Source organism: Poecilia formosa, unplaced genomic scaffold (genome assembly GCF_000485575.1).
Source record: "Poecilia formosa unplaced genomic scaffold, Poecilia_formosa-5.1.2 Scaffold6, whole genome shotgun sequence".
Lineage (NCBI taxonomy): Eukaryota > Metazoa > Chordata > Actinopteri > Cyprinodontiformes > Poeciliidae > Poecilia > Poecilia formosa.
Window position 1 is genome coordinate 4,382,521 of NW_006799945.1, and position 15,508 is coordinate 4,398,028.

Genomic DNA, 15,508 nt, shown 5'->3' on the forward strand with positions numbered 1-15,508 from the left:
GCAATGTTTTGCGAGAGTTAATCTTTTCCATTGAGGCGACTCTGTGGTCGCCAAATGCACAGATTTTTCTATTTATTAAATTTATCTTTTCATTTAATGTCCTCGAAAAAATAACTTTACAGAAATGTAACTCTCACCAGAAGGCCTTTATCCTGACATTACAGAGATAAAATGGATTTCTACTGAAGATGATCCTCAGATTGTAAAATCACAAACGGCTGTCAAATCTTAGAAACAGCTCATTATTACTGCCTGTTAGAGTATCCTGGACTTTCTGAAACGGTTCAGAAAGGGTCAGTGCTGCGCCGTGGGGCATGAGACGCTGCCGATGTGAGTCAACGGAAAACAATATGGACATACTGCTGACAAATCCCTGATGCTACAGATGTGGGTTGCCTTTAAATGTACGGAACCAAAAATAAGCCTGCATGACATTTTTTTAAACAAGCCCAATTGATTTGTGTAAGCTTCTGTTGCCATGTTTTATAATCTTTGCTCTTTCTGCCGCCGAGAATTAAATTCTGGAGTCTGACTGAAGAACCCACACGAAAATTTAGAGGTTAGTTCGACAGGAACCTCAATCAGTCAGAGGTTAACCTTCCTGGTTTTGTGTTCAGATATTGTCTGTTTTATTGCAGTGGTTTGGTAACATACCAAGTTGACTCATCTGGAGTCCATTCTCCTCTCTCTCTCTCTCTCTCTCTCTCTCTCTCTCTCTTTCTCTCTCTGTCTCTCTCTCTCTCCCTCTCTCTGTCTCCATCCAAATCTCTCCTTTGGAAATATGTCCAGTAAAAGAAAACTTTGCATTTAAATTTGATAAAGTTTTAATCAGCTAATGACACCAAATGCTCGTTCTCAATTTTTCTTCAGAATGTCTCCTTGTGACATTGCTAAATTTTATGCGTTTAATTTATGCTATGTCATGTTTTTGCCTGTTAAATCCTTAAAATAGGTCAGAATAATTTTTAGTTTGGTGGCTATTGATTCTTTTGATTCAACTCCACTCACTTTAATTTCCCCTTTGGGATCAATAAAGTATTTTTTAAATTTGAATTAAACTCAATGAATAAGAAAAAAAAATGCTTTCAATTTTGATTAACATAAATACAAGACGTATAGATATAACAGTTTTGGCTATGAATTAATTTGGTATTTATAGCTTATTCCTGGGTGAGAGCTTGTGTGGCATTAAGCTCAGGCTCTTGTCCTCCTGCTGTGTTGCTCTCTGTTGTCCCTCTGTTCATGCTGAGTACAATTGTGCTTCAAAGTGGATGTCTGTGTTTTCTTTTCTTTTTTTTCCGCCTGTTTAATTTTTTCATGTGTCTGTGTGTGTGTGTGTGTGTGTGTGTGTGTGTGTGTGTGTGTGTGTGTGTGTGTGTGTGTGTGTGTGTGTCTGCTATTCAACCTAACCCACTTCTCTAAAAACCATGTTAATCCTTTAGCCCTAAAAAAGCAAATCCGTTCCCCATTCCCCGGCCTCCACTTTCTGGGAGTACGCTCTTTCTAAAACTCTTCTTCGGTGTCCGCTGGTAATCATTAGTCAGTTTAAAGCTGCTTGAAAAAAAGTCTCTTCAGCGAGAGGGGCATACCCAAACCAAAAATGAACATTTGGATGCTTATTACTAAGTATGGTGGAGACGCTGTAATGCTGTGGGCCTTCTTCATTTCTGAAGAGCCTGGGAACCTTTAACGGCATCATTCTTTTTCTTTTTTAAAGCCTTTATAGGCTTTAGTGGCCTTTATTTGAGTGATCAAATAGGAAAGTGGGCAATGAGAGAGAGGGGGAAGACATGCGGCAAATGTCATCAGCCCGGGACTCGAACCTGTGACAGCCATGTCGAGGACTGGCCGCTCCACCACGATACGTTTTTTTTCTTTTTTCTTTTTTTTTTTTTCGAAACGCCGGAAATAAAAGAAATCCGGAGGCTTCTCCCAGAGTACGAAACATGTTGCATTCTTCGGTCTTTCAGTTGGATAATAATAACCCAGAATGATTAACCAGACACAAAATAAAACTTCCTCCATGACCACGTCACACCTAAAATGCAGCATAAGACGGGACCCAGGTTTCTGAATGATGGGGGGGGAGGTTGTTCCCAGAGGAGTGGTCGGATCCCTCTCTGCATGCCCCGACTGTATAATGGTGTAAGAGGCGATTAAGTGCAGTTCTGTTGGCAAAGGCAGGGTTGCACAAAGAATTAACAGCAGGGGTGGCAGGGTGTTAGTTGGCAACACTAAGAAGCCAAGCTGACTCTGCTGAAAGTAATAAGCTCCACAGCAGCCCCCCTACTCCTTCCCCCCCACCCCCAAGTCTGTAAAGTTTACGTGAACTCATAATGCACAACATAACGGCGCTCTCTATCCAGCTAAGTGTGATCAAAATGTCTCAGAACCGCCATCTGACAGAAGCAGTGAATCTGCGTGGGCGTTTTACTCGGCCCTTCCACAACTGCTGTGTGTTTGATTGTGTTGGCTGTTGGTCATCTTGAGCCACATCACCTTTACTGCCGTCTGAGACATTTTCCCAGAAACGCCGTTCAAGTTGTATAGTCGGTGACTCAAGCTCAGTCATATCCTGCTGGCGAGAACAAAGCACAATGTAGCTGTACAGTTGGCAGAACCGTTGTAAAATCCTTTGGATTTTTTTATTTATTTTTGTCTCCTGCTGCTGCTACTACAGTATGTGATTTAAAAAAATAACAAAAAACAAGCAACAGTTCAGCTATGTTTCCTTAAGTTGCTTTAACTCTGCCACCTAAAATGACCTCCTCTGTCCTGAATGTGTAAAATCTATCTATTTAAAGGAGAAGATGATTTGTATATAAAGTAGTAGACCATGGTGTCTGCTGGGTCTTTAAAAGTCTTAAAAGTAATAATTGACTTTTTTTTTTAAGGATTAACTTTTCAGAAGAGGTGCGCTGCAGGCGTGTGAAAATATATTGTCATCTTAGCAGTTTCTCCAGTTTTTGCTTTTATTGTCGCATAAATCTATTTTCGCTACCATTCAGATAATCTGAGTAAATACGAAATGCAGTTTTTAAATCGTAATTTAATTTACTAAGTGAATGCAAAAAAATAATTGTCCTCTCAAAGATCTTAGAGAGAATGAATTTTTGACGTTGCGTATTTGACTGGTATAATGCTCTTTTGTTAAAATCCAGGCTTAGTTTAGCACCAGATGAGGCCCATTTAGGAGGTTCCTCACTGCTTCGTGTTTTATCTATTGGCAGATAATGGCTCTCATTGTGGTCAGCGACTTTTTCCTCATGAATCCTTTATATTGTGGCTTGATTTGTTGCTCTATGATATAATATCCTTTTGTATTTATTTATTTCACCTTAGTTTAAATATGAATTAATTAAATCACCGTGGGGCAATAAAGAATATTTACATCCTATTCTTTTCTCTCTCCCTGATGCATTTCTCTTTTTTACCATTACGCCGCTACCTGACCGCTCTACATTAATTTTAAAACCTCATAATAATTATTTCTGCAGCTCTACCTTTATTTATTTATTTTCTTATTATTATTTTTTGCCTACTTTATGTTGCCAGACAGATGCTGTGTCCATGATTTTTATATTCTGCAGCTCAGACAATAATCAGGCCTGTGTGGCAACTGATATTAAACCAAAACATATGTAGTGAATCGTTATTTGAAAACTACTTCTCATGTTTACTCGGGCTATGTTTTTCTAATATTACATTTTTTTTAAATACGAAACATAAAAACTGAGATTTACATTTCAGATGATAAGGTTTTAATTTATTTAAATCCTAATGATCTTTGAAATGTCTCAAAGTCATACATTGAATTAATTGAAATTTGCAGAAACACTACTAGAAATAATAGATGGATGTAACTGAAGCGCTTTTTGACAACATTTAGGGTAATTCAAGTCAGTAGGGTGCCATGTGTTTGAGTTGATGATATAATATAATCATATATGTCTTCTTCTTTTTTTTTTTTCAAATCCACACCTACTAGGGACAGCTTTCATTCTTAAGACCTTGAATGCGACTCTGCAGACTAGCGTGGGCTTGCATGGTCCTCCAGAGGACGGTTCATATCTCTTATCTGTCGTTAACTTCGTGCTTTACGCTGTTGAACAGGAGCCGTTCACGTCCGTTTGTTTCTGCCTCGTCCTGTGCTTTGTTGCCCTGAGCCATTAGGACGACACGAGGCGCTCTGTGATTACTGTCTTTTCTCGCTGGCTGTTGCTAATAGTTACTGCTGCAACTACATTTAGGCAGGCTCAGGGATAAAGCTGCTGCAAAATACACATTGTTGTATTTCATCGAGGCCATTTTAATTTAATTTGTTTAAAATATTGACTTTATGTGTCATTTATTGAATTCTGTCAGAAATGATGTCAATGATCACCAGGGTTTGGACTTGCAAGGATGTGGACACCTGGGCTAGAGCCAATGTTGGATCCCTATCCACTAAAAAAATTTTTTTTTTAATTATAGTACATTAATAGGTATTCAACAAGTATGAACTGATATATGGTAGGTTTAATATGTTCCCAAGCCCAGGGGTTCCCAAATCTTTCAGCTTTTGAACCCCCCAAAAAATACATATTATTATTTCCCTCTATTTAGTTAAAAATTATTACATAGAGGGAAATACTTATACATATTTTAAATTATTTTAAAAAAAAATAAAAACAATGAAATTGCATATTACTGCAGCTCCATGTTGTTCCCAAAGAAATTAACTATAACAGCTTAATTTTCCTCATACTTTTGTTGATATTCATGAAAATTCCAAAAATATGAAACTGTCCCTCCACTGTTTCGCAGCTATCCAGAGAACGGCGTCGTAGAGATGCGCTCTGTAGACGTGAGGCCCCGCGCCAGGACCCTGCTGCGGTGGGACCAGCTCCAGGTGGGGCTGCAGGTGATGGTCAACTACAACATGGAGACCCCAGACGAAAGAGGCTTCTGGTACGACGCAGAGATAGTGGCCATAAATCAAACCTCTCGCACCAATAAGGAGCTCCGCGTTAATATTCTCCTGGGGTGAGCGTCTCGCATCCTGAGATTGATTGCTTTGATTTTAGCTGGATTGCGTTTTGCTCTGTTATGTTTCCATTTATCTACCTTGGCCGCTGGCTTGTCTTCCTCTACAGCGGTCCCGAAGATGTGATCGGAGATTGTAAAGTTCAGTTTTTGGATGAAATCTACCAGGTGGAGAAACCGGGAGCTCGTCCCCTCTCGAGCGCAGACGGACAGTTTAAACGTATGAACTAGTCTTTCAGTAGCATTCACGCTCTTCGAACTTTTCCGCTGTTCTGTCAGGTATAACCACAAACTTGAAGGTATCTTGTTGGGATTGGTGGTGTGTAATTGTGAAGTGGATGAACCAGTTTATGTTTTTGTCAAGGTTTCCTATAAAAAATAAAAATAAAAAGTGCTGCATGCATTTGTATTTAACCTCCATGAGTCAATACTTTACTTCTTTCTTTTTTTTCTTCAAAGTAGCTCAGGATGTATCAGATTGGATGAAGAGCATCTGTAAGCAGTGATTTTTGAGTTATTTTTGTGAGCGTCTGAGTAAAAGGGGCGTGGATGCATTTGATATTTTCAGAACTACATGTGTAAACAAAGAAAACCACGTATTTTACTTCCACTTCACAATTATGCGTTGTGTCAAATACATCGAGGCTTGTGGTTGTAATGTGACACAGCATATAAAAGTTCGACTCTTGTACAGTAATTTAGCAAACGCCGTGTTTATCACTAGCGCTAAAATATGTGAACATTTGTGATTTCATCTCGTTTGTGGCTCAAGGGAAGAGCGGACCCGAGTGCAAGCACTGCAAGGCCGACCCCGACGCAGAGTGTCGCTTCTGCTCCTGCTGCGTGTGCGGCGGGAAGCAGGACGCTCACATGCAGCTGCTGTGCGACGAGTGCAACATGGCGTTCCACATCTACTGCCTCAACCCTCCGCTGGCCACCATCCCAGACGACGAGGACTGGTGAGGGAGCGACGGAGAGAGCCGCTCAACGTTTAGCTACAAGTTTGCGCCACTTCGGTCGTTTGACTGATTAAATGGAGTTCGGTGTGGGCTGAAGTGTGTTTACGCTGTAATTCAAAGGTGGTTGATGGTAAAATCAATTTTAAATAATTGGGTAATGCACCTGCAGGTTGCAGTTAATTTCATACATTGAATTTCTGCAAAACATAACTGAGATTGCAACAGAATGTCTCTTTTGCCATTTGTTGAAAGTAAAAAAAAAAAAAAGCATAAATAGAAATAATTATGGAAATACCACTTTAGCTCCAGATTCTTTCTGTTTTTCTGGCTTTGATACAAAGCTTTAATAGAGAATCAAAATAGAAATCGAAACAAGTAAACATGCTTAAAATTATTTATTTTTTTAAAGAGTTTGACCGAAACAGCATTTGCAGTTAATAGATAAAAGATGAACGAATTTTAGCTGCTCTGTCATTTGAGAAATTCCTAAGATTCCAGTTTTATCACCCCAGTATCTTCCCTACGTCTGTTCATTTATAAGTTTTATACTTAATTAATTTTCTTTTACATGAGGCAGTGACCTTGTCGACGCATATCCACAACAATTGATGTATGCCTGCATATTTATTGGCGCCTTTATTAGCTGTTCATATGTTTTCCTTATTTATTTCTCTCTTAATTTTGAATTTGCTATATATATATATTTTATTTTATTTATTTATTTATTTATTTATTTATTTATTTATTTATTTTTTACCAAGGCTTGCATTAACTGTCCTATAAACAAGTCCACCTTTTTTACATCTCACATAGATACATTTCTGAATTTCTGTGTCTGCCCCAGAACATCAGTATGTACAGAGCCCGCCACAAATATTATCCCTCCTGCTAAAAATCTATGCAAAATTATTAGGTAAATAGTTTTTATTAAGGCTTTGCATCTGCCCTTTGAACAGTGAGTTTTGAATGGAGACATATTTTTAACCTCTGTTACCGTCTTCACCTCACGTGACGAGTTAAACTTGAGTCCTCGCACAACCTTGTCCGTCACAGTTCCTGTTGTTTTGAATTAATAATGAGTCTGAATGTAGATGTAAGCAATTTAGGGGAAGTAGCTGTTTATCATCTAACATAGATCTCATCGACACACACAGCTTTGATTGGTTGTTCTCTTATCTTTCCTCTTCTGAAGAGTGTGTCAGAGTAATCAAACGCTGACGCCTCATTTTTTATTCCCCATCAAAACAAGAAGTGGTGGACTAATTTGGATTTCTTAGACACTCTGAGGAAAATACATATTTGAAGTGTGAATTACAGCAATGCTTTAGTGACATTTATTGTAAAAAAAAATTGTTGCAGTTTACAATAATTGTGACACAGATTTCTTAAATATTTGTTCCTTAATGTGAGATTTTTTTCCCCCTGCTGAATACTTCACTGAAATTGAAGGTTGTTTTTTTTTTTCCTCAAGATTTCCGTGATTTAATGCTATTGCCATTAAAAATTCATTCATTTTAAGAGTTTATATATATCTTTATTAGAGAAAAGGAGGCCACACAGTATACATAATTTATTGCTAAAGGGTTAAGGAGCTACTCTGTTGGCCTTTTGAACTCTTTACATACCTGTGAAGCATTGAAGACGGAGCAGGAAGTGATTTTCTTTTATTCTGCCAGGTACTGCCCAACCTGTAAAAATGACACCAGCGAAGTTGTTAAGGCAGGTGAGAAACTCAAAGCCAGCAAGAAGAAAGCCAAAATGCCTTCGGCTACCACTGAGAGTCACAGGGACTGGGGAAAGGTAAGACCTTAGGGCGCCAAGAGGGGAGCAGGATACTGGTGGACTGGTAGCTGCTCTGTAATCCTCAGGAAAGGTCTGAACATTCGCCTCACTATCAACTATACTGTGGAGTTTTTTTTCTAGACTCAAACCACCAGACACATTTTGTAGGATTCCAGAAAATCTGGACAAGTATGGAATTTGCTTTTAATTATGGGTTGAAAACCTGAGTACGGAAGTTTGGGCTTCCAGAAGCTGTAGGTCTGAACGCAGATCTGGTTCAGATGCCAAACTTAAGACGAGCCGCTCTCCTAAATCAGAACCAAATATCTGCATTGTTGTGTTTTATGATCTGTGCAACATCCAAAATATGAAACCCCACAAAGTAACCGTTCTGTGCTCACATGCATTCTACAAAAGCAGAGCTGGAAATGTATTTTCGTGTTCAAAAAGGATAAATCACGATCACCTGCAAAAGGGTCGTATATTTTTAAAACTGAATGTTCAGAATGCTGGTGGAATATTAGATAAATATGTTGCTGTTATTTGTTAGAATTACAGAGTTATAGATTATTTGAATATTTATGAATAAGATAAAATAATAATAAAAAAAAAACAGCAAATTGACTTGTTAACATCCCGTTTTATCAGATTTAATGTGCTTGAGGACCAAATTGGAAATATACATTTATCAAATAATGGATTACTCTTAATTGAGGAAGTAGAAAAATAAATGTTGTCATTTTCTCTAGTTTTTTTTTTCCAAACAGATCATCTGTTTCTTGAAATCCCCCCAGACTTTTCTCATGTATTCAGTTTCTGGCTCTATCCTGACATGAAAACGCCTCCTCTTCATGGTGTAATGTGAACAATGCCATTAGGCACAACTTAGCCATTTTCCTGGAACAGCCAATGGAAAATAACTCCCTTCTTTACCAGAATGTGTTTTTTTTTTTTTTTTTAATTGCTAATTGAAACCAGCTCGCCTTATGCACTCGGGTACATTTAAGTGCGCTGAGTCACACGGTGTTCATACTTGACTTTAAAACTTTAGCGTCTCTATAACTCTTAAAATAAACCACTTTTATTTTATTGTTGTCACACTTTAAAACTCATTTGTAGCAGCTAAATCTGGAGGCAAACCTTCTGAAACTCAGACTTTTTCTTCAACTTTTAAATAAATAGCTTTCCCATAATGTGATGTTGCCACTGAGGCGCACTTAATCACCCTGTTGTGAGGGAACTTTTGAGGTGGAATGTAAAAAAACCCAAAAAACGCTGTTTTACTGTTTGATTATGTCGAAAAGCGCTTTTTATTGGTATAATTGCAGGGTATGGCCTGCGTGGGGCGCACTAAAGAATGCACAATTGTTCCCTCAAACCACTACGGACCTATTCCTGGCATTCCTGTGGGAACCACCTGGAAATTCAGAGTGCAGGTTGGCCTTTTTAAAAGCTGTAAATAAGAAAAACGAAGCCATCGTCGTTTGTTTTGTTTTTTTCACCCTTCACGTCCGCTTCGTTCCTCAGGTGAGCGAGGCAGGCGTCCACAGGCCGCACGTCGGCGGCATCCACGGCCGCAGCAACGACGGCTCCTATTCGCTGGTGTTGGCCGGGGGCTTTGAGGACGAAGTGGTGGGTTTCACTGCCGCCTCCGCTTTTGTTCTGCGGCATGGGAACCACAGTGAAGTCTCACTGGCTCCATCTTTGACGGTGTCTGTGTGTTCATCTGCGGCAGGACCGGGGAGACGAGTTCACCTACACTGGCAGTGGGGGTCGCGACCTCTCAGGAAACAAACGCATCGGGGAGCACAGTTTTGACCAAACGCTGACTCACATGAATAGGTACAGCACCAAAATATGACTGTCAACATGTATTGCACTCTTAATAACTTGTCAGGTTTTTTTTTAATAACCTGACTAACTTCCAGGGCGTTGGCCTTAAACTGTGACGCGCCACTGAACGACAAAGACGGAGCCGAGTCCAGAAACTGGCGGGCTGGAAAACCGGTGAGAGTGGTACGCAGCTCTAAAGGTAGACGCATCAGCAAATACGCTCCGGAAGAAGGAAACCGCTACGACGGTATTTACAAGGTACGTTGTGGAATCGTGCCTTAAAAACGACGGGACGTTGCTACTGAGGCTCAAGCGTGTGTGTGGTTTAATTGCAAATGCTGTCAAACACCCCTGTGGGTTCAACGGGTGGTATTGCGGCGGTCTGCAGGTGGTGAAGTACTGGCCAGAGATCGGAAAGTGTGGCTATTTGGTGTGGCGGTATCTGCTGAGACGAGACGACCTGGAGCCGGCTCCGTGGACCCCTGAAGGACTGGAGAGGATAAAGAAACTGGGCCTTTCGGTTCAGGTGAGGCTGCTGCTTTATGCAGTACATGAGGTTAAATGTGCAGGCAACTCCAGATTTCTGATTTTAAAAAGTTAATAGACTTGAAGTAATTTTTTTTTTTTTTGCCAGGCTTAAATTTCAAAGATAAACTTACTTTTTAAAAATAAAATCAGGTTGTTTTGAATAGGGTTTTTTTCCCTCCCCTTTTTTCCCCCCTCAATAAATGAAATCATTTGAAAACTTGGTTATCTTCTTATGTAGAGCAAAAATTTGTTTGATGAGCAGCACAGAACAAACAGAGAACAAACTAAATGTCTTTTCCTCCAGTACCCACCAGGCTATTTGGCAGCCATGGCTAACAAAACAAAGAAGGAGGCTTGTGCTAGGCCTGGTCGTGGCGGTCGCGGTAAGCACTATCCTGGAAGGGGGAGGCCACGGAGGCGCAAGATTAAAACGAAAGAGGAGGAGGAGGAGGAAGGGCTGGAGGAGGAGGACGAGGAGGAGGGGGAAGAGCAGGGGGATGAGCCCCCAGAAGCCCAGATGCAAGAGGACGCGCCACAAAGTAACGGAGAGCAGAAGACAACCGGAGAAACTGGTGGGTGCTTTTACCGACGTTGCTCAAAGCAGGTCAGAAAAGGTGGACAGGTGAGCGAGAGAGCAGCGCGATCGCTGGGAACCTCTTCGAGACGCCTCGTTGATATCTCCACGAACCTCCATACTTACAATTACACTCCGCTTCCATTGTTTTATTTCAGCATCAGGTGTTTTGTTCTCGCAGAATTAGCTCCTGCTTCTTAAACGTTGCGCTTGTTTTTACCAGAACCGTCACCAGAAACCGAGCCGCCGCCGCCTAAGCGCGTCAAGATAGAGGAGACCTTCCAGCTGACCGAGCAGCAACAGCAGCTGATCCAGGATGACGCCGCCAACAAGAAGCTCTGGGATGAAGCCATGGAGCACATCAAAGAGGGACCGGTATAACTAACCAAAACATTTTAACGTTGTTTGTTTCAGGAGCCAGAGCTGGCATCGCCTGGCATGTTTGAGCGAGAGCAAGTCGGTGTTGCACAGCTCAGCATTACTGTGATATTTCAAAACAAAGACATGGTTAAATGAGGATTAAGGTTGACATATAAGCTTTCTTTAGTGTCTTAGTGGTTAGAATGATTGAATGCGAATAGAAAAACTTCTTAACTTAGCACAAAAAGTAAGAAAATTTGCACTGAGCAGGGTTTTTTTCTTCTTTGTTTTCCCTCTAAATTGCGCCACAGTTGTAAGAAAAATACACAGTCGCTGCAACAGAATGCCAAAAGCTTTAGGTGGAGGCAGTATGATGATGTGGGGCAGCATGCTCAGAGAGGTGCCGTCCCACAGCAGTGTTTGACCAGGCTAGTGACCAACCAGCAGGAGGAGGATGATGTGGTTGTGTACATTTCTTTTTTCTTTCACAACTGCGGCCTCCGTTTGTTAATAAATAACTTGTTAAATTACCATTGTTTAAGTGTTATTTAATGATTTTTTGCTCTTCAAACTTAAATCATCCAGCCAAACCAACAACATCAAGAAGCAGAATAGACTTTCTGGTATTGTGCAAAGAGGGTTTAGCATGGGTGCAACTCTGCTTTTCAGTTCACAAATGCATTGTCTTTGCAAAAGTGGCGCCATTTAAGGGAAAATAAACAGGCCCGCTATAAAAGGTTTATTGCCAAAAAAACCATTGTTGCCAAAAAAGACAAAAAAAAAATAAAATAATAATTCTTACTTGATGTGCTTAGTAGATAAATAGGAAGCTCTTCATCAGCCAGAGAAGGTAAAGGAGTAGGAAAGTCATTGTTATATTTTTGGGTTGGGAACCTCAAAGGTTTGGGAAAGCCTCAGTTATTTGGTAATTCTTTCTTCCTAAGACTTGTCTCCGATGCTCCTAACAATATCTGAAATGTAAACCTGAATACATTTTATTCCCACGAAAGAATTTCCTGCGAAAGCTGGAGCAGATCTTCATGTGCGTCTGCTGCCAGGAGCTGGCCTTCCAGCCCATCACCACCGTCTGCTCGCACAACGTCTGCAAGGTATGCACCCTGCGCACCTTTTTACTGGACGTTATTCGTACTTAACTTCTGCAAAAAAATAAAAAAATCCCCACTTCCCCGTTCTCACCCGGGCGTCTTGTGTCCTCAGACCTGTCTGCAGCGGTCGTTTCGGGCAGCGGTGTACACCTGCCCCGCCTGCCGCCACGACCTGGGCAAAGACTATGTCATGAACCAAAACAAGAAGCTGCAGATTCTGCTCGACCAGTTCTTTCCCGGCTACAGCAAGGGCCGATGAGATCCAGTCCACACGCATTGATAGAACACATGCACATTTAAAAGCATCCATTCTGCGCACCCTCGTATACCATCACGTACCTAGAAGCTCCACTTTGAAACGCGTTGCACTCACATAATGTACTTACCCACGGGCAATTGTGTTTTTGCATTTTACAGCCATCGTATGTATACAATCATTTTACACACAAACCACCTCAGTTAGAGACTGACCTCATCTGCTGAACTTGGATCGTCTCCATTTGCATCACCAGCCTGAAAAATTCAGACAGAGGACGTTGCCTCCCCTCGCTACTCCAGCCACAAGACGCGTGGGCGCAAAAACAAACGCACAAAAAGCCCCCTCTCACCCCACCACAGGCCCACCAACCATCTCAAGGTCTTTTCTCCTTTGCTGTTTTTTTCTTTCTTCTTCTTCTTCTTCTTCTTCTATGTTGCCCGCTGGCTCTGTTAATTGACGCGCAGTACATTGTTTGGGTGCAAATTCATGCTCGAAAGCAAACGTTTAAATCCCTGCCAACCTGCTTGCATTTTACGTACCATGTCTGCAGTTCTACACAAAACGCACAGAGGCAATTGAAAGGACTCTCTCTCACTAGCCGGGTGGCGGTTTATGGTGCTAGAGAAAGGGGCGAGTCTGAGCGAGAGATTCTAAAAGCAAGGGGTTTTACACACAGTTTTCTAAAAATGAAGCACTATATTAGTGACTCGTGCTGTGGGCTTGTTTCCAGGCTCGTCTGGTGCGTTTTCCTGCGTCACGTTTGGAACCGTCTAATTTCTTTCTGTTGAGCTAACGGGGATAAATGAAGCTTCACCAAGGTCGTGGGAGAAGAAGACGTAAATAAAGAGCTGTTGCTACTTTCCTTTTACTAAATGTAAAAGTAAAGGGGTGATTCGTGGTAGAGATTCCACTCTAAACTAAATGGAGCAGGCATTTCTTGGCCATCAGAAGAATACCCTTTGGTATTTCTTTTCATTTACCACACCAACGCTCTGATGCTTGGTGTTTTGTTTTGTTTTTTTTTTCTCTTCTCACAGTGGCATCTTGAGAGGCCAGCCTGTGTTTGTCCTTGATGTTACCAGGTAACCACTTTCAAGTCAGACCGTTTTCATAGCTATTTTGATCAAAATTGTTCACAGCAAATATTTCTCTGCTCTTCGTCGACTTGTTGCAATAAACTTCTGCTGGATGCTCGGATACGTTTTGTCACATTCCAGCCAGAAAATCGTGCGTCTCAGATTGTGGGAATTGAGAGTTAGACAAAGGCAGCACATTTCTGCTCGCTGTACTGTCTTTGTGGGGTAACCCACTGCAAGCGGCTCAGGCAGTCTGCCAAAGTCCAGACCCCCCCTCTCCGCCGCCCCTCCTGTTTACTGACCATATGTGACAAAGAAGTGCGTGTTTGACCCGTTGAACACCTTTACCATTAATACCTGCAAGAGGGAGAGATGGATTAGTGTTGTAAGCTTTGTCAGTGTTAGCCATGGTCCTGTTCCTGGTATGAAGATGTGCCCCACTTTTCAAATCACTTGGTTAGTTGTCTACTATTTTGTAGCACCGCACTGTGCTGAAGCACACTGCCTCACAGCTGGCTGAACAAAAGCGTATACGCAGCCTGTCTTGCAAGAAAGAAACATTTGGTCTTTTAAAAATGTTTGCATCTCTTACGCAGCTGACTGCAGACTAGCTACCCCAGCACATAGCCTGACCAATTAACTACAGCAAAACAAAAGGTGCAATATGACTTAATTTCTTCAGTTTGCAACAGTTATTCCTACTGTGATAATAATGTGATCTATAACAGACTTGAGCAAAAAAGTAGAAAAATAAATACTAACTTAGGTATAAGAAACAATTTTAGGTGGTTAATGAGTCGGGCTATCTGCAGAGTTAACCAGTCAGTTGTTTTCTGCTTAACAAATATGTGATGCCTAGCTGCCAAAAGCAGTTAACCTCCCCCCCACATACTTAGTGAGCTATTTAATTTCCTTAACTTAATTACCCCTGTATGAATTTGCCTCCTTTCATCTAGCTTTCTCCAGTGCGTAGCGACAGCTACGCTACGTGCTTTATACAGCTGCAGAAATGTCTGGTCACCCCGTATTGTTTTTTCACATATATTTATAACGACTTTAAACTCTGGGAATGATGCGACAAAAGTCCAGCATGTATGTCTAAGCATTTTTTTCCCCCCCTAATTGTAAAAGAATAAACCTAAAACAGGCAGATGCTGTGTGTTAGGTTTCAGGCAGGGTGCATCAGACCAAAGAGAAGAGCGGCTCCACCACAGCACAGAAGTGGTCATTAACCTTCTCGATGATCTAAAATGAGCCAATCAGAGCCAATATTTCTGTGGCCTTAAATATTACATAATATACTGATTTTAGTCACTACATCCCAAAAGAATTCATCGCAAAACTGGATGAGTTCTGTCTCGAAAAATACCTAAAACCGAAAGCTCTCTGTTGCTGATTATTTCATTATATCATACATTCTTTTTTTTGCTGACATTGCAATAGAAAAAATGATTAATATAAATATTACTCAAGAATTACAATGACTTAATTTCTTCAATTTGGAAGAATGTATTTTAAGTATTCTAAAATACTTAACTGGTAGATAAACTCAATAGGGGGCACAACATGTTTGTTTTTTTTGTACTGTTTGTGCACAGACTAAAAATGATTTATAACTGGAACACGATTTTTTTTTAAAATATGCTTTATGGACACAGATTCTAGAAAAATGTGTTGCCCAAATGAATAACTTTGCATCGTATTTCTATTAAATAAGATTTCCAAATTAAAAAAAATAAAAAATAGGTATAACCAAAGCTCACACTGTCCGAAATTAAGCTTAACTAACATGCACTTAAAAACTAATAATTACTTCTTAACTCATTTTAATTGCTGTAAGAATACACCTGCAGTATATTGTAAAGATCTTAAAGATTCTTTTTCTTTTTTTTTATCCTTTTGAGTCACATTGACTTAGACCTTTTCCAAAGTTTTATAACCCAAAGCGTGTAACTCTTACATGTTTAAAATCTGTCGTCGTCATCCTTGCCCACTGTATCGAATCA

The 15,508-nt window shown here is 40.6% G+C and overlaps 1 protein-coding gene across 1 annotated transcript in view; it reads left to right on the plus strand.

The window, feature by feature from the left end:
* uhrf2 (ubiquitin like with PHD and ring finger domains 2) overlaps positions 1–15,133 on the plus strand; it is a 32,544-nt gene extending 17,411 nt beyond the window's left edge. Inside the window, exons 4-16 of the mRNA XM_007568699.2 lie at positions 4,807–5,025; positions 5,136–5,245; positions 5,798–5,984; positions 7,661–7,784; positions 9,095–9,202; positions 9,294–9,398; positions 9,502–9,608; positions 9,695–9,857; positions 9,988–10,125; positions 10,432–10,699; positions 10,925–11,076; positions 12,072–12,170; positions 12,280–15,133. Of these exons, the coding sequence (XP_007568761.1) occupies positions 4,807–5,025; positions 5,136–5,245; positions 5,798–5,984; positions 7,661–7,784; positions 9,095–9,202; positions 9,294–9,398; positions 9,502–9,608; positions 9,695–9,857; positions 9,988–10,125; positions 10,432–10,699; positions 10,925–11,076; positions 12,072–12,170; positions 12,280–12,426 (1,927 nt within the window). The 3' untranslated portion in view covers positions 12,427–15,133. The remainder of the gene's footprint in view (positions 1–4,806; positions 5,026–5,135; positions 5,246–5,797; positions 5,985–7,660; positions 7,785–9,094; positions 9,203–9,293; positions 9,399–9,501; positions 9,609–9,694; positions 9,858–9,987; positions 10,126–10,431; positions 10,700–10,924; positions 11,077–12,071; positions 12,171–12,279) is intronic.
* Positions 15,134–15,508: the final 375 nt, after the last annotated feature.